Source organism: Oncorhynchus mykiss, chromosome 6, assembly GCF_057628025.1.
Source record: "Oncorhynchus mykiss isolate SJ-2025 chromosome 6, ASM5762802v1, whole genome shotgun sequence".
NCBI classification, from domain to species: Eukaryota; Metazoa; Chordata; class Actinopteri; order Salmoniformes; family Salmonidae; genus Oncorhynchus; species Oncorhynchus mykiss.
In genome coordinates, this window is record NC_143027.1 from 30,755,470 (window position 1) to 30,775,123 (window position 19,654).

The 19,654-nt window shown below is 41.8% G+C and overlaps 2 protein-coding genes across 2 annotated transcripts; one reads left to right on the plus strand and one right to left on the minus strand.

Annotated features, from left to right (window-relative positions):
• The first annotated feature begins 1,436 nt into the window (after nucleotides 1–1,436).
• On the plus strand, nucleotides 1,437–6,814 carry 4ebp2 (Eukaryotic translation initiation factor 4E-binding protein 2). Its single transcript, NM_001165149.2, is given in 3 exon segments — nucleotides 1,437–1,860; nucleotides 5,761–5,952; nucleotides 6,255–6,814. Coding segments are annotated over 3 exon segments (360 nt in total). The 5' UTR covers nucleotides 1,437–1,724; the 3' UTR covers nucleotides 6,287–6,814.
• Nucleotides 6,815–9,509: 2,695 nt separating this feature from the next.
• LOC110525714 (nodal homolog) lies at nucleotides 9,510–12,135 on the minus strand. The gene is made up of 3 exons (XM_021606091.3): nucleotides 11,710–12,135; nucleotides 10,287–11,110; nucleotides 9,510–10,174 (listed from the first exon to the last, which is right to left on the minus strand). The coding sequence occupies exons 1-3, from the start codon at nucleotides 11,960–11,962 to the stop codon at nucleotides 10,022–10,024; spliced, it is 1,230 nt and encodes a 409-aa protein (XP_021461766.3). The 5' UTR covers nucleotides 11,963–12,135; the 3' UTR covers nucleotides 9,510–10,021.
• Between the last annotated feature and the right edge of the window lie 7,519 nt (nucleotides 12,136–19,654).

A 19,654-nucleotide genomic window follows, 5' to 3' on the forward strand; every position in this document is an offset into this window, starting at 1 on the left:
GGGGTATCCTTTGACACTGGGTGTTCCTCATTGAGGACCATGTATGTTGCATTGATCCGATCTGTAGTAGACTATGGGAGTATAGCGTATGGTTTGGCAGCCCATACATCATTGGAAAGGCTAGATGTCATACAGGGACAAGGACTCAGAAAATGTAGTGGGGCGTTCGGACATCCGCAGTGGCTGTACTGCAGGTGGAGTGGGGGATATGCCATTGCAGATTAGGAGACAGCAACTGATAATGAATTATTGGGTCGACCTACAGAGAACTCAAGCTTTGGGTGGGTGGGTAATACCCAGGCGAAGGAGATGGAAACGTATGGAAGGGTGTTTAGTCCAACGGTAGCTAGTCCTGTAAATCAACCATAGCCAGTAGTTGATCTAGAAGTGTCAGAGATACTTCAGAAAGACAGGGAGGGTGTTGATCCATCTGATTTGTTTAAGAGACGCCTTGATACTGTCTATCAGGATTTTGTGGCCATTGACACAAATGGTTCAAAAGATCCAAGAACAGGACCTACTGGGTCAGCATTTGTAGTGCAGCAATGTGGGGTGGGGTGGAAGTCAGAAAACTTATTACAGATCAGCTGGCTGTATATATGGCGTAGCTGATGACTATACTGTTGGCTTTGCAGTGGGTGGAGAAAGTCAAGCCAGACCGAGTTGTTAATGAGTCTCCAGTCCGTTAGGTCATGTAGCAGACAAGACGTGCTTTATGAGGTGCTATAAACCCATGGCAGGATTAGATGGATGGATATACAGATAAGATTTACTTGGGTTCCAACCCATGTGGAGGTGGAGGTGAACGAGGCAGTTGATGTACTGGCTAAACAAGCACTTAGAAGTGGGGATGTTGTAGTTTCAATGAGCAAGGCGTAGGCAAAAAGCCCGATATGGACAGTGATGGTGCAGAGATGGCATGAGCAGTGGAATAGAGATACTAAGGGCAGGCAGTACAGCGGAAGGTTGGAGAGGGGAGGATGGCAGGAAGGGACAGAAGCAGCGGCTATATTTACAAGATTAAGGGTGGGACACAGCCAGTTGAATAAGTACTTAAATGTGATTGGAAAGCATCCAACAAGAAAGTGTGATTATTGCCAGGAAACAGAGACAGTGGAGCATGTATTGCTACAGTGTGGGCGGTATCAGAGGGAAAGAGAGGCTGAGATCTAGTATGAGGGAGAAGGGGATACAGGAAATTAGTTTAACGAGTATCTTGAGTAGTACGTCATTAGAAATTGTCTCAAACATTGTGGATTTAGTTTATCTTTGTCCCTAGCCCACACTCCAGTACAGTAGGTGGTGGTAATGCACCATAATGTTGGATGCCAACCGCCGATAAACCCCACCGACGAAGAAAGGGCAACACCATCCACCAGTGGGGGGAGACGTCATGTCAATTCTCTGCTTGGAGCAGCTCTTTCCTGTCTGTTTTTGAGTGCGTGTTGAGTGTGGAAGAACGTGTGCTGCTAAGGTCGTACAGAACCTAGTCTGTCGGTCTGCGTGTGGGAATGTGTGGTTAGTTTAGATATTCAACATTATTTGCACTTATGACAAAATAAAGTATTTGTTTTTATTTAGGAATTAGCTTGCTAACGACCCAAAGCAAATAATTGAGGAAGCAGCAACAGGGCACGTTGTTTGCTTTGTTGTTTTTCAGGTCCAAGATATTTAGTTAAGTTGTCCAATTTGTAGTTATTAGCAAACGCCCCTGTGTTTTGAAGATGTCTACGGGCTGTCAGAAGACCACTACTAGCAAGGCCATTCCGACCAGGCGGGTGACCATAAACGACGCCTCGCACATGCCCAACGACTACTCCACTACTCCCGGGGGAACTCTGTTCAGCACAACACCTGGAGGTAGCTAGCTATAGCTAGTAGCTAGCCTTTATAGGACTAGTTATATGTCTATGTTATAGCTATGTAATATGTAAAAGCACGACTGTTTATGACGTGGTTATAACTAACTCAACGGGATATGATTCGATTGTTAGCCTGATTACCATGCGCTCGAGCTGTGCAGGTGCCCGTAACACAAATCTCGATAGGGTTATCAAACCTTTAGACAAAGGACACCTGTCTAGCAATCAAACAAATGTATTTAGCAAAAATGTTTGTGGTGCAATGTTGTAAACTGACAAAGGCTTTAGCCAGCGATATGCTCATGCCTCATTGCATACAGTGACTGTTGTTGTTTTTGTTTCTGCTGGCAAGTGCCATTATTTGCATCATCAGCTTGTTAGCTCGTTAGCATAGCTTTTTGTGCACCACCACGGTCCTCATACCTATGTTTCACTGTGGTTTCAGAGTCCAGCAATAAGACATAGCTAAGGCACTAATATTTGTGTGAACTCAACCTACTATGTGTATTGAACATTTATATTGCCGTGTACAGCCATACCTATGCATTGTGGATCCGTGAACTGGGGTGTCAGTCTACTCCGTGACACACACAGAACATAACGAAATAGACTGGTGAGCGAACTAATGTGGCTAATTTCACAGATGGATCAGAGTCCTGCAATAAGAACTAGCTAAGACGCTAATATTTGTGTTAACTACACAATTGTGTCACTGAGTAGGCTAATATCCCATTTCATGTGGTCACAATCCATAGGTTATGCTGTAGATCTATAGGTAAAGCTTCGTAAATGCAGGCTTCTTGTTTTTTTTTGACAGGCTTCTGGAACATTTATTACATTCAACCTTTTCATGTTCTATTCATAGGAGGCACTTGGCTCTGTGCAACATTAGTCCTTTGCAGTACATGAGTCCCTGACTCGAGTTCCGATTTTAAAGACTTGTGACTCGACTTGGACTGGAATCCTATGACTTGTATTTGCACTTGGACTGGATAGGCTACTATGATAAGCAGAAAATTAGCAGCACTGGGTGCGCAGAGCAGCGATAGTTCTGTTTTCTAGTAGTAGGATGGACACAGCCTACATCAAGCTTGTGAGCAAGCAACGAGTGTGGGCAGGCTCTGCCTCCGATCCTAGTCTACACATCACGCAAGCGACTCACTTGCTTCCTCATAACCACCAGTCAGTCAGTCAACCTCTTACTATTTAGCTTTTCCTTGTTAAAAAAGGCAAACTGCTTTATGAAATTGAAAACACTAGTATTGAGTTTAAGAGTAAAACAACAGTGTAGCTATGTGTCTCTCTCCTTGACTATTGAAAAGTAGTCTGTCTACCCTCCAACTTTCCCCCCTGCATCCCACAGGCAAGTCTCCTTTTACTTTTCACTCTGCAATAAATAACTACACAAATATCAGTCAGTGATTACAAAAGAGTTGCTGAGAGCCTGTTACAATTATTGCAAATAATAATCTGGTCAGGCGCATTAGCCAATTCATTCTAGCGACCATTCATCCCTTCAAAACATCATTACTGATTTGACATAACTATTGAACATTGAATTACGTGTGTGAGCCTGTGTATGAAGGACTTATTTGTTTTGTAGGCTATTGCAGGCAATTATGACCATTTGGCAACAGGAGGAAAGTATTTGCGTTACTTAATTTCTCACATGAAAATCTTCCCTGCAGCCCCGCACTTCTACTAAATCTGAGGCAAATCTATAGAGGCAAAAATCTAGTAGCAACAGACGAGCATCGAGTCAGCAAGCCAGAAATACGAGCAAACAAAAAAAACATCAGTAACCAAAATATCAAATATGTTTAATGAACCCCCTAATCATCAATCAGACTTGAGCACTTGGACCAGGACTTCAGCCATAGGGACTCGTGACTCGACTCGAGCAAAGGGGCCTTGGGACTCGTGGTTTAGTGATTCGACTACAACGCTGCTAGACGCATTGCAAAGTAAAATAACCTGACATTATCTGAAATGTTTAAGTATCTGACATTTTAAAAACATACTTGATTGCATCATGCATGGATTGCATGCCCTTTTCAATTTAATTATATTGGCTAGGACACTTTTTTTATTGAACTAGGCAGGTCAGTTAAGAACAAATTCTTATTTACAATGATGGCCTATGGAACAGTAGGTTAACTGCCTTGTTCAGGGGCAGAACGATATATTTTTATCTTGTCAGCTCAGGGATTCGATCTAGCAACCTTTCGGTTACTGGCCCGATGCTCTAACCACTAGGATAGCTGCCACCCCACTTGTTGCTTGTCGTGATGTGTTTAAAGCATTTCCACACGAGGCCTTTCACTTCCTCCCTCTTCACATGGTCACAGCTAAGGCGTTGGTGGTGCCGTTCAACACTGATTCAGAGATGATTAACGCACTAGCAGAACCTGCCAGATCATGTTGCAGTTTCTTATCTTTCAGCAGCTGCCATTCTGAACCCTCTGTCACAAGAGACACCATTAACAAATGTGACATACATACATAATTTGCATAACTTTCAATGCATTTATAATGTGAAATGCATTGAATGTCATGTAAAATATGCAATTAAAAGCAAGATATGATGGATAACATTGCTTTCCTACTCTGTCTAGGCCTAATTTCCTGAGTATATGTGTGTGTTGATATGGTGGTGAGCTGGTTAACTGCCAGTGTGTGTCCCAAATTGCACCCTATACCCTATATAGTGCACTACTTTTGTAGAGGGCCTGTAGGTCAAAGGTAGTGCACTATATAGAGAATAGGGTGCCATTTAGTTTACCTCTAATATCAATCCAATGTTAAGAGGGGTAATGCACTGAGGGATCCCACAGATGACTCCTCATGTGGGAAATTCTGGCTCAGAAAGCAGCTGGCCGATATAGCTTGCATTGAACCACCATTTTGTGAGCAGATATCAGTGACTACTCTGTGGGCAGATTGGCACAGATGACAGTACAAACAGAACAGTTTTTGCACATATCTGTGTCAAGGATTCATGCAATCATGTTGGTGCCATTAGTTTTATTTCGTGTTAATATTACGGTTAATTTGTTGTAGGCTATCGGTTGAGTTTGTTGAGGGCGGTATGTTGATTTATGTACTTGGAGATTATGTTGTAAGGAAAAGCACTTTAAAAAATATAATTTATTATTTACCCTGAACAAAAAGATAAACTCAACATATAAAGTGTTGGTCCCATGTTCCATGAGTAGAAATAAAACATAGCAGAAATGTTCGATATGCACAAAAAGCTTATTTCTCACAAATTTGGTGCACAAATGTATTTAGATTCCTGTTGGAGAGCATTTCTCCTTTTCCAAGATAATCCATCCACCTGACAGGTGTGGCATATCAAGGAGCTGATTAAACAGCATGATCATTACACAGGTGCACCTTGTGCTAGGTACAATAAAAGACCACTACACGCCTGGCAGCCAACCCATGGCTGCACCCCTGCCCAGTTGTGTGGAATCCATAGATTAGGGCCTCATTAATTTATTTCAATTGACTGATTTCCTTATATGAACTGTAACTCAGTAATATCTTAGAAATTGATGCATGTTGTGTTTATATTTTTGTTCAGTCAAACACCTCAGTGTTTCAGAACAACTGTAAGCTCACACGTCACAGTGTGAAAGAGGCATTGTACCTAATCTCTAATGGAAAGACTACATAAAACAAATAAGGCATCTGACCAAATGATGCTAAATTTCAGGTATGGGTTAAACAAGATTACACAACCTTTAGTGTATGTGGTTTAGCTGCAGGCTTTGAACCAAATCTGACTGCAGAACAGGATGAGTACTAGTCCTATATGGTGGGATTGTGCGCCAATGTACGATCTGTTCGATCCATTAAATTTACATGAACATCTCATACCCTCCTCTCCCCTCAGGTACAAGAATCATCTACGACCGGAAGTTCCTGCTGGAGTGCCGCAGTTCCCCGCTGGCCAGGACTCCACCGTGCTCTCTCCCCAACATTCCAGGGGTCACCAGCCCACCCTCCAAACACATCAACAATGTAAAGGCCCATAACAGAGAGCCACTGAACAACAACATCACTGCACCTGCTGACAAAAGCACTGGTAAGAACATGATCCTGTCAGGCAGGCCAACTATTTACTCTTATCTCAGGCATTACAATGTGCCCAAAAAAAAACATCCCCGAAAACAGTCATACGAGATGTATTAGTTTTATGGAAAATAGATAATGGTATTTAATAAGTGAAATAATATCAAATGTTCAGATTTACTGGTACCTAATGGGGTTCAGGTCATTTTTAAGTTTTGATATTTACCCTTATGTTAGTATTGCCTGCCAGGCTACAAATATTTAAGGTGAGTAGGAAATAAATAAATTAACGTGTGTGTGTGTGTGTTTGTGAAGGTGACGATGCACAGTTTGAAATGGACATCTAACTGTTGGTGGAATGAGCATTCAAGAGGGATGTGAAACAACTTCACTTACTACCATGATGCTGAAGAAGAGGCCCAACCAATCCCCCACCCAGACTTGCTACAATATTGTCACCTTCTGTGTTTACAGATGAGTCCATTAGTTGCGGTTTGTTAACTTTAAATATCAGCTGTATTGTTACTGTAAAATAACACGAAGGTGGTTCAGGCGTGTGAATGAAGTGTTACCCTCTTGACTCACCTCTGGGGCCTTTCTCTTGTGGAGCCAGCAGCAACACTGAAAAAGATTGCTCCAGAGGAGCGGTGTGGTGGTAAAGATTCAATTTCTTTCATTCTTTAAAATTATTTTGCCACTCAAATCAATCTTATCATGGGTTATCCACACTTCACTGCCTTCAAAATACTATTATTTTTTTCAGATAAAAAGATTGTCATACAAAGGACTGTAAAAACTATATATAGAGAAATTTGAGACAAAAAACTACATTTTCACATGGTTTGTAAGAAGAATCAATAAAGAAAATAAAACCTATTTGGTAGTAGACTTGTTTCCTAAAAGAGTAACCAGTGCACAAAGGGAGTTGGATAGAATGAGTAGGCTATGTGTATTGCAAGATCAAAGGATTGCTTCTGTCAAACCCTTGGGCACTTTCGGTTATCTGGCAAGTGTCATTAGTCTCGTGGTAAATGGGTTGACCGACTGCAATACATGTTACTTTCGGGAAAAACACTTTGTATCTGACAGAAAACAAACTAATGACCCAAGAAATGGTTATTCCACCAGTAATATAGCAGTAGTATAGCAGGGGCAGCAGGTAGCCTAGTGGTTAGAGCATTGGACTAATAACTGAAAGGTTGCAAGATCGACTCCCTGAGCTGACAAGGTAAAAATCTGTCATTCTGCCCCTGAACAAGATAGTTAATCCACTGTTCCTAGGCCGTCATTGAAAATAAGAATTTGTTCTTAACTGACTTGCCTAGTAAAATATAAATAAAGACAATTTTTTAAAATTACGGATAAGTAATCATAAAACACTTAGGCCTAATGTTCTTGAGTTCACATAGGATGACATTTCATTATTATGAGTTAAAAATGAAGCCTATCAGGTCCTGAAACGTTTCATTGGACATGTACATGAAGCCATCAGCCAATTTTACCTAATTGATGATACCTTTTTTACATTTTTGCTCGAAATCAAAACGCACTGGTAGAACTTGATGTTTGCTGTTCACATCCATCAAAGGCTATCAGCGCCGCAGCTACAAATCCACTGGCACGCTCCCGTTCTTCTGTGAAGGAAAGCTGTACATTTCCAGCATCTGTAGTGTGGCAGGAGTGACCTAAGTGGAATTCTTCAGCAAGTTCCCTCCTGCAACTGATAACATTCCAGAACCAGCAGCCTGAAAAGCGGTAATCATTACACACCATGATGTCCTTCCTCTCATCAAAGAGCTACACTGTCTCTCTGTACTCTGCACATAAGCAGAGGCATATCTGATGCATATTGGATCTAAATTAAATAACTTGAATTGTGATTATTAAAAATTAAAATAAATGGTTCCAGTCTTTTTTTTAAGCATACATGTTATGCTTTAGATGCGTTTATATATTTTTTAATTGAAAGATAATTCAATTAAAAAAAGGTTATTCCATCTTCAGATCAATCCCAATGTAAACGTCAACCAAATCTTGTACCTCAGTGAGTAACATACATAAGCGACTGTGATATCACCTGGATGTGAGTTGCTGTCCAACTAGTAATGTAGCATTAAAGCAGGTATCAGATCCAGTCGGATCAGACATTTCCTAAATTGTCAAGTCTAGCACTTCATTCTTCCCATCCACTGTAGGGTTGACAGTTTCCCTACTTGCCAAGCAGGACCCAAGGTTTGTTCCTCCCTCAATAGCACACAACATCATGTGCACACTGTCACACTCAATCCTTTCTAGGCCGTCATTGTAAATAAGAATATGTTCCTAACCGACTTGCCTAGTTAAATAAAATTCAATAAAACTAGACTAAATAATGAGCTGACCACCAGGATGCTGTGGGTGTGGTGGGCAACAGAAGAGGCTTATTCATGAGGGTTTAGTCTGTGAGAATCAACACGTGCTAGAGAATCTGTGACACCTGGCTCCTTGCCACTGTCCTGAAGCTGCTTCACTAATGGGAAACCCACTGGGCCTTTTCCCCACGCCCTAGTGTATGAACAAACACTGTCAAGGGTCCAACCCCAGGCCCTATAATGACTCGTGCCACAGTAGGACCCAATGAACAACATGACAGACTTCTGCACCCCAACAGATCAGCCGGTTTAAATGGCTATACTATTTGTCAGCATGGCTTGTCACAGTGGCAAGAGTGATTGTTAATCTGTATTAGTTCATCTTTAGTTAATACGCATTGATGATAGGCTTGAATTCAGCTTTGACCTCGACTGTCTGTGATCACACTGCTTTTAGTTTAGGCTGTACTTGCTTAAATAACATGAACAGCTTAGTTTTGTAATTCAACCTGCCTCTGAGTAGTTGGTACACAGGTTAAAAATGGTGTGTAAGGGCATTGTGTCATTCCTTTTGCTAAGAGAGACACTAAGGATAAGTGTAATTTCAGGGCAGGGAAATGTGAAGGTGGTGGACCTTTTGCAATTTACCCCTCCTGCACATAGCTTCACTAACTCCACTCTTGCTCTTGTTGGGGGGGGGGGGGGGGGGGGTATATATGCTCCCGTTTCTGTCACTCTTGATTACTGGCACCCCCAAAATAAAAAACGCTTTTTTCTTTAATCCAATCACCACTCCTATCTTGACCCCTCCATTCCTACATGTTGCTCTTTTCATTTGCTCCCTTTACCCGCTGCTTCGAACGCAAGCAACTAGGAAATTGCTCGCCTTGGCCTTTTTATGCGAGGGGCACTGACGACTTCCCATAATCTGAGCAGTAATACTATAAAATAGATGTGGATTTTGAGTGAGGGTGGTAAAGCTGTTAACAAGTGACTGGTTCGAGAAGCCATAAACACACTTGTCTTGTTCAGTTCGTCAAGACTGCTTCAGAACAGATTAGACTTGGTCAGGGCTGTGATAGCCTCATGTAGACTATTGGTTGAGAGTCAATTACATCAAGAAGACAGTCAAAAGTTCAGGCGAAGATGATGCTGTAATGTCCTAGAGTTCGCTCACTTATTTAGAGGATTAAATTAATAAATGTCACTTCGATTAACGGAATAAAATGCTTTAATATTGTTATTTTTTTCATTGTATGTACAAAAATATATCTTGTATTAAAGGATTAATAAATGAGTGAAAATACAAAATAATCATAACAATTAAGGCACTATTTTGGCAGCATATTTCTTTCACTTCTTGAAAATGACAAAACACTGACAAACACAACATAAAACGTAGCCTAAAAGCAACACCCGAAATGGGTAATAAATATTCAAATAAATCACAGTACATCTTTATCATGCTGGTTCAAACCAAGGACAAATCTTCTAATATGGAATGCTGTGGTTCCAGCAGAGATCATGACATAGGCCATGATAGAATAAGATATAGTAAGGACCATAGCAAAGAAATGTATCTTCCTTGTGATAACGACCACAAACAACTGAAGGTTGGACACCAAACCTTCAAGAGTCATTCCATTGGTCACAATATATTCCAAGTGAAGCCTTTTAAATAAGTGTTTTCACAATAGTCTTTGTGGTTGCGGGCCCGATGTGGCTGGGGTATCAGTGACAGCCACACTCCTCCACGATCATGTCCTCGTGATGCCGCAACACCACGTCTTCGTCCCCGTAGTACAGCATGGACAGCGGGCTGAGGCGCGTGGGCACGCAGGACGGACAACCCACGCGATCCGGATGGTACAGTCTCAACAGGCTCTAAAAAAAACACAAAAAGAAAATAAGCTTTACGAAAAGCTGCACTGAAGATAAATGCATATTAGGAACTTATACCAAATATAAAAAGTGTTGTTTTATGTTTAGATCTTACTTGCATGTATGCGTGGTTGGTGGGACTGAAGGATTCATCCACCGGAGTAGGGCACTCGCCCTCGCAGCGGAAGGCGTTGTAGCGTTTTGGATACACAATCCACTCGTTCCAGCCGATGTGGTCGAAATCTACCCACATGTCAATCTTCCGACAGAGTGGGCGTTGGACGGCTTCAGCCGCGGACCCAGTAGCATTAGCTGCAATTCCGCCGGCCATCCGCACTCTCTCCATTCGGTTTCTCTTGTGGCGTCGCCCTTGAACTTCGCGGCTGACTTGGTCCAAAATTGCGTATTTGGAGTGTTCCACAGTACGGATGAGAGTGGGTGCGCTCTCGCCATCTCGGGGCAGGTTGTGCTTGGAGAAGACAACCATCATAACCCGTTCGTCTGTCGGATGGTGAACCTTGATTTTCTTGTGCGTAAGATGCCCGATGTAGGCCATGTCAATTTCCTCTCCGTCGTCCGGTGCCCCACTCTCGTGTTCTTTCTCTATCACAAGGACTCTTGCTTCTTGGCTTTGCGTCACTGTGTCTCCCTGATGCATCCAATATTTGAGCAGAGCTGTCACATTGAACACGTTCCATTGAGACCTGGTGTCACTGGGCGATGCGCCAAAGCTGCCCAAGAGAAGGCGCTCCTCGCTGCACAGTTCAGTGTCAGACTCGCAGTCCTGCTTTCGTGAGTGATAAATGTCCAATGTGACGTGTTTGGAAGCGGAGAACGCTGGTAGTCTGATCCGAAGCTCTGACAGCTGGACGTCGTCACTCGCAGAGATGGAGGACATGTCGAAAGTGATTGTCCATTTCTCACCCACTTGATGGCATCCTGGAAAAAACTAACAAAAGTCAGCAAACCAGTTGTATGCAGTCAGTGCGCAATCAACAATACAAACTTTACGCAGACTTCACCATAAACTAGCCAAACCATTCAACAAAATGTCAAAACGCTGGAGGGAGAGGGAAGACAGGACAGAGTAGGATGTGTATTCAACCGCCATTTGTACAGACGTCTGTAGGGCTAATACACACACCCACTCACATAAAACAGAAAAACCCTTTAAAGCCGAATAAGCATTGTGACACTTCTGGGTTGTAAAGGAGGATCTGATAAACACAGATAAGACAGCCTGCAACCAGGCCTGGCAGTGATGGAGAGGACAAGCCTGAAGAGATCTGTGGACTGGTTCGGACGCTTGCTTGAACTACAGGTCAAATGACATCATCATATAAGACTACGATACTCGCGCCAGTCTATTGGTCCAAAAAGTAGCAAGTTAAAGACGGTAAATGCATAAAAGAATGTTGGAAAGCCAATTGAAAATGGCAAACAAATTTAACAAAATAAGGATCCTCTGGGAATGTTGCCAATAGTGTTCAATTTCTCATATGCCTAAACAATTAATTGAAATCAATACTTTTACGTACCTTTTGCTATCAGACTGAGGACTGAATCAGAATCGTGTGGAGAGGGGCTGTTCTCGGCTGCGGTCTTGATGGAGCGGTACAGCTGCATCATGTATAGAGGGTACCTATGGGGATGGTACGAATTCAGATATCCTAAACTGGACTCGGGTGAGCTCTTGTAATGCCGGGAATGGTGCAAAAGTTTCTCCGAACTGCCAAGCCTGAAAAAGCAGACGAGGAGCGCGTAAAAGACGAGCGGTGCCAAGCCTACCATTTTGACTGAAGCGGTGTATCCACTATAGCGTTAAGTCACCTTGAAAGTAAAGACAATAGGAAGATGGCAACAACTAGCCCCCTTCCTCTAGCTTCTCTTGGTTTGAAATGATGCCGTGAGCAGACAGAGATCCAGACAGGGCATTTATAGTGGACAGCTGCCCTTTGATGACACCAGCCATCACAAACATCTCAACAACCCTCTGATCCCCAGTACACATCAGAGGACAACAAGACAGCATGTAGCCAAGGTCATTGTCTTTCGAAACTGTCAAGACATTTACAGGTAGGACTATAATCCTTTTCTCATTTATTAAGATCCCAACTGTTAGAACCCCTTTATCAAACTTTCAAAAACAGTGATATTACTTAAACATATATTTTTTTATTAGGCCAGACAAGCACATTTTGAGATCAGGTTCTCTAATAGGCAAACATATTTTTTTAATTAACCAATTAGGTATACCATTGCTTGTTTTAAATATTAATTACTATTTTTGTGAATACTTCACTAACGTTTCCTGCATCATCCTGGCCGCCTTTTTTAAAAGTTTTATTTTATAAACAAAAACAAATAGAATAATGTCATCAACAACTCGCATGACCACATTTTCTTGACTATAGTAATAGTCATTTATTATCGGGTTTCTACCTATCAATTTGAAATCCAACCCATTGAAGTGCTTCAATTAGATTGTATACTAAAATACCAAAGCCCTTTTATTGGAGATACTTTCCAAAGAGTCCGATCCATTGATATTTTGGATGTTGGTCGGCTGAACTGAACCAATTTCAACTGCGTTAAAATAAAAACATTAGTATATATATTTTTTACCTTTATTTTACTAGGTAAGTCAGTTAAGAACAAATTCTTATTTTCAATAACGGCCTAGGAACAGTGGGTGAACTGCCTGTTCAGGGGTAGAACGAGGGATTCGAACTTGCAACTTTTCGGTTACTAGTCCAACGCTCTAACCACTAGGCTACCCTGCCGCCCCAATATGAAGCTTACAAGTGAAAATAACCTCTTAAATGTAAAGTCCCCATATTTTGGGACCCTATTTGATTAAAAAAAAAATACAATTCAGTCTGGTATAAGAACGGGCGAAAGCAGGGCAAAAGCAGGGCGTCTGCAGAAAGCTGAGTATCTTGCCTATGGATCGGTGCAGTCAAATCTTAGATATGACTAATTACCATATATGGGCATACGAATTTATAAGGGCAGGCCGAGCCGATGACCTGATTTCAAGATGCCTGCTACCTACTTCCGGTTAGTGTTGTGAAGCATAAACGGAATAAACACGGAATACATTGATACACGCTGAAAGCCAGGGTACCACAGATTGAGGATATTTTATGTCTGCCTGTGACCTACAGTTATTGATCACCAGTCCCCAGAGTCAAAATGTTTATTTTACACAATGTTTTCACCAAACATCTTACAAAGGTAAGCTTAGATTTGGTCTGTGTTTGAGCAATAGTTACAGTGCCTTCAGAAAGTATTCAGAGCCTTGACTTTTTCCACATTTTGTTACATTACAGCCTACAATTGATACAGCCTAAAATGTATTATATTATTTTGTAACCTCAATCTACACACAATATCTCATAATGATAAAGCAAAAACAGTTTTTTTTAAATGTTTGCTAATTTATTACACAAAAAAACAGATATCACATTTACATAAGTATTCAGACCCTTTACTCAGTACTTTGTTGAAGCACCTTTGGCAGTGATTAAAGTATTGAGTCTTCTTGGGTATGACACTACAAGCTTGTCACCTTTATTTGGGGAGTTTCTCCTATTCTTCTCTGCCTATTCTCTCAAGCTCTGTCAGGTTGGATGGGGAGCGTTGCTGCACAGCTATTTTCAGGTCTCTCAAGAGATGTTCAAGTCCAGGCTCTAGCTGAATCACTCAAGGACATTCAGAGACTTGTCCCGAAGCTACTCCTGCGCTGTCTTGGCTGTGTGCTTAGGGTTGTTGTCCTCTCGAAAGGTGAACCTTCGCCCCAGTCTGAGGTCCTGCGCGCTCTGGAGCAGGTTTTCATCACAGATCTCTCTGTACTTTGCTCTGTTCATATTTGCCACGATCCTGACTAGTCTCCCAGTCCCAGGGGCTGAAAAATATCCCCACAGCATGATGCTGCCACCACGCTTCACGGTAGGGATGGTGCCAGGTTTTAATCCAGACGTGACGATTGGCATTTAGGCCAAAGAGTTCAATCTTGGTTTCATCAGACCAGAGAATCTTGTTTCTCGTGGTCTGAGAGTCTTTAGGTGCCTTTTGGCAAACTCCAAGCGGGCTGTCATGTGCTTTTTACTGAGGAGTGGCTTCCGTCTGGCCACTCTACCATAAAGGCCTGATTGGTGGAGTGCTGAAGAGATGGTTGTCCTTCTGGAAGATTCTCCCATCTCCACACAGGAGCTCTAGAGCTCTGTCAGAGTGACCATTAGGTTCTTTGTCAACTCCCTCACCAAAGCCCCTCCCCGATTTCTCAGTTTGGCCGGCGGCCAGCTCTAGGATGAGTCTTGGTGGTTCCAAACATCTTCCAATTAAGAATGGAGGCCACTATGTTCTTGGGGACATACAATGCTGCAGACATTTTTTGGTACCCTTCCCCAGATCTGTGCCTTGACACAGTCCTGTCTCGGAGCTCTATGGACTATTCCTTTGACCTCATGGCTTGGTTTTTTCTCTGACATGCACTGTCAACTGTGGAACCTTATATAGGCTGGTGTGCCTTTCCAAATCATGGCCAATCAATTGAATTTGAAAACCAAAAACATGAATGGCTACCATACGATCATAGATGCAATTTGGCTACATAGGCCTACAAAAATGTACAATATCAAAAATCACAAGAATGGTTTCAGATCAAAGGCTGTCACCCGCTTCCCTTGAAAAACAGTTTGCCCTACATCCAATTCTGTCGAATCAAAATAATTTTCCAAAAACAAATCAGATTTCAAAATAAATATGGCTGAGATGCAAAGAAAATTCAAGGAGAGGGGGTACACAAAATGGTCAGATTAATATTGCCATTGAGAAAATTCAAAACAAACCGAGACATGATCTTTTTCAAGGACAGTCTCTCAAAAACAAGGATTCTTGCGTTCTAACTACGAGCTATTCAAAGTGCTCTGAACACATTAAGGGAATCGTTTAAACATTAGCATATTCTAAGCTCCGATGACAGTATCGGTAATGTGTTTTTCTGACCCTCCCTTGATCGTATTCTCGCTGGGCAGAAATCTCAGATCAATTGGTAAACTCTGATTTACCACCCCAATTTGCGCCCCCTACTGGATGGAAACTACAAGTGTAATGACTGCTCAATGCAATGGCACTTACACATGTAGATCCTTTAAACACCCCCAAACAGGGAAACAGATCTCAATCAAAAGGTGTTATCACATGCTCCACTAAGGCAGTTATTTATCTTATAACTTGTCATTGTGGGTAAAATAAAGCACAAAATTAAAAGTACGAATCTCGGAGCATCGTAGCACTATTAGGTGCAAAAACTCGACTTAACCAGTTGCGGCCCACTTTTTGGAAGCAAACCATTCGATTTGGTCTATACGTTATATCGACATCGAACATGTCACCCTCCCTAGGAGAGGGGGTGACCTCGACAATTTATTGTTAAAACGAGAGACTGCCTGGATCTTTAATTTAAAGACTCTTGACAACGTAGACTTTGATTTGTAAATGAAGCTATTCTTGTGATTATTGTGATTTTGATATTGTAAATGTTTGTAGGCCTATGTAGCCAAATTGTATCCATGATCATAAGCTATCCATTCGTGTTTTTGGTATGTTATTTTTATATCTGAGAATTAACCAATGAAATCAGGCCACACCCGGCCATGATTGCAGGCACGTGTGTGTCCTTTGACACTATATAAACTAGTCACCCCGCAGTGTTTGTCATTATACCCCGATGAAGACAGCTTGTCTGTCAAAACGTTGGTTATTAGTTTATTAAATTACTGCATCTGAGCTCCTAGAGTGTGCGGCTCTCCTTTAATTTTTCAAGTGTTCTACTCCGCTAGCCAGCACCTCGCCTAAATAGGTGTGCATTTCTTTCTCCTGTAGATCAATCAATTGAATTTACCACAGGTGGACTCCAATCAAGTTGTTAAAACATCTCAAGGATGATCAATGGAAACAGGATGCACCCAAGCTCAATTTTGAGTCTCATAGAAAATGTAAAAAAGTTATTTCTGTATTTTTTTATTTTGGGAAAAACCAAATCTAAATCTGTTTTCGCTTTGTCATTATGGGGTACTGTGTGTAGATTGATGAGGAAAAACATGTATTTAATCAATTTTAGTATAAGGCTGTAATGTATCAAAATATGGAAAAGGTCAAGGGGTCGGGGTCCAAAGACACTGTACATGGGGGGTATCAAATTAATCCTTAGGTTGGTAGGAACAAACCTAGCCTATTGCCAATGTTATCTGACGATGTATGACTTAATGGCAACATCGAATGTCCCCGACACCACCACAATGTTTGAGAGAGGTTGACGTTGTATACATTTAGGTTTTATCCTGACCAATAACTTTTAGGCACATTCAGTGTGCAAAAACAGTGCTATTACCACATTAGGACACTTTGGAGAGGTTGAAAGGACACTTGAATATACTCTGGATACCCCATAACACCACCACAATGTTTGAGTGAGGTTGATATGGTAGAAATTGTTTTATACTGAACAAATAGCATTTAGGGATTGCAAATATGTAATAGCACTGGAATTATCTAATTTACAGACATATGCCACTTTGGAGAGGTTTAGAGACACTTGGAAACGTCCTGTGACCACACCTGACACCACTTACTTACACATCTGCCCATTTCTAGTTGTTAGGTTTATCAATCCCGTTTTTACTGATATTGTTCATATGTTGTGGAAACCATCTGACGCGTTTCCAGCTCTAGTCATCAATAATGTTATTTTCTGTGTGTGCTTGAACTATGTCATTTATATCTATCTTCTGATAATTTCCTCATAATCTCCCAGATGTCATCTTTCCATGTTTTTGCATGTCAGAATCATTATAATTACACATGAATAGCAGTTACTTTAGGGTATGTATATTTAGGCGGAAATCTATATTTTTCCATTACATTTAGGACATCTAAGAAATATGTAGGCCTATGCGAAATAGACTAATCTAATGAAATAAACTTTCACCACAACTTTCAAAATTCAATTTCTATTAAGTTGTCTTTTATTTTATATCATATTTGGCTGCAAAAGAAAAGCAGCGCTGCTCTTGAGTCAGCTTTGTCCATTAAAATCTTACCTTAACATTAGAATTATTCCACAATTCTGACGACAGATCAGCTCCTAGTTAGAGATTATCACCTATGGCTGCAAATATTGAGGCGGCTTATTTGAATGCTTACCCTATAATAAATGCACAAAATTAAGAGTTGGCACATCCAGCACATGATCAAATCCAATTTCATTTGTCACATGCGCCAAATACAACAGGCGTAGACTTTACTGTGAAATGCTTACTTACAAGCCATTTCCCAACAATGCAGTTAAAAAGTACGGGGAAGAAATAGGGAAAAAATCATTTACAAAAGGAATGCTAGACTACCCATCATTAAATATATTGAGGCAAATATTAGACGGTAGCCAAATAGCAAAATAAAACTAAATTGAATTAACATTAACTTTAGTTCAATATCATTGAAATGTATAGGCCTATAACCTATGCAGTTGGTAGGCTATTTAAAGGCAGTGTGTTGTGACATATTGTCTATTCACTTGAACCCCACGGATGTGGAGGAATGACATGAACGCTTGGCTACCCATTACTCTACTAAGTGAACCAAGGTTACATCCGTAACTCAATGTTCTCTCTTGTTTTTGTAATGGGTCATCAAACACCATATTGGAGATGCTGTACCAAAGAGGTTGTGAGGACAACAGAGTGGGATAACTCACCATTTAACTTGGTCCAGATGAGTCCTTAGGATGCCCTTGAATCCACCACCGGATGCAACAGAATATAATTACCCAACAGGGTAACACAGAATTTCAACTGTGGTAAACATCGGTATACACAAGCAAGCTAAAAGCTAGAACTTACAAAATGAGGCTTCAATTGGGTGCAACAGCACCAAGAGTGGATGACCTCTGTATAGAACATCCATCTCACTGATAAGTAACTATGCACAAGGTTTACAGTACACTCACTTATCTGGGTTGAGAGAGCGTGCCGTGTCCAGAACCACAGGCCCCACCGATGGTGTGGACATAACATTGAGTCTGTAGTACCTCATGAAAGTCATGGGTGTTATCCAACTTGCAGAGTCCAGGGAGGCCCATGAAGTAGTCATACCTCTGGTGGAGTGTTCTACTACGCTATCTGGAGTTGGTCGACATGCTGCAGCGTATGATTTTGACACTGCATTGGTAATCCAATGTGCCAGTCTCTGCTTCGAGACAGTGCACCCTTTGGTGTTCTCCCCATAACACACACACAGCTGTTTTGTTTGATGAACAGTTGTTGCAGCAAGATAGGCACTCAATGTCCTAACTGGGCAAAGTGTATGCAAGTCACAACTCTCCTGTGAGGAGTGGGGAAGAGGGTGAAATGCCGCTATGATTAAGGTCTGGTTAGCATGTTAGAATGAAAGCACCTTAGGTAAGAATGCTGGATTTGGCCGAAGCTTCTGCTGGTCAGGCATGAAGGATGGGTTGAAAGTTCATGTAATTCTCCAACAGGCTTTGCTGAAACAACAGCCAATAAAAAGGTAGTCTTGACTGAGAGATCACATAGCTCAAGTGAAGACAGGCTCAAATGGTGATCGTAGGGCTACATACATGTATATCTCCCATGAGGGTACTGAAGGAGCCGTGGGGGTCTGTAGCCTGCAGGCACCCTTTTACTTCAGACTGGAGATGATCTGGGTGCAATACATAAGGGCCATCTCCGATCTGTTCGCATCGCAAGATTCAACCCATTGTCCCATGTGGTTCTCCATAAATGTTCCAGCAGGCCCACTCAGGGTTGAAGGCCTATCACATAGATGGCCAAGTAGGCTGCTGTATGCATTTCCACCAATTCCTTTTCTCCTTCAGGTCTTGAGGAAAATCAGTCTTGAGAGCACATCAGTTCTACTTGTTGCTCCATGTTGGCCACAGCATCACTGGTTTTCAGACCTTATAGAGCTGAATACCTCCCAACCATGGGGACTCCCTCTTCGAGTAGACCTCCCGTCACAAGTGAACGGCAAGCTTTAGCACGCCAAACCCAGCAAACTGACGTTGTTGGTGTGGCCCCTGAACGTGACCGCCTTGTAGCCGCAGGTCTACCCTCCTTGGTAATTGTTACAATTCTGATGAAGACAGCTTGTCTGTCACAATGTTGGTTATTAGGTTATTGCATCTGAGCTCCTAGAGTGTGCGGCTCTCCTTTTAATTTTTCAAGTGTTCTACTCCGCTAGCCAGCACCTCGCCTAAATAGGTGTGCGTTTCTTTTGCCTCTAGATTAATTGTTACAATTCGGGCAGCCATGGCATCCTCTACGCGCACCCTCTATTCCTACAAGTGGAATGTGTCCAGGAAGTGGTTTGTCGACCATCGCCATCTTCCTGCCCAATATCTGTCATTTTGACTTTCCTCCCCAAGCTTTTATGGCTGCAGGGAAGTCCCCATCTACATGG

Coding starts and splice junctions, on each gene's coding strand:
- LOC110525714 (XM_021606091.3), bottom strand. CDS start 11,962: ATGGTAGGCTTGGCACCGCTCGTCTTTTACGCGCTCCTCGTCTGCTTT. Junction 11,111..11,709: donor CCTCAGTCTGATAGCAAAAG/GTACGTAAAAGT, acceptor AGTTTTTTCCAG/GATGCCATCAAGTGGGTGAG. Junction 10,175..10,286: donor CCAACCACGCATACATGCAA/GTAAGATCTAAA, acceptor TGTTTTTTTTAG/AGCCTGTTGAGACTGTACCA.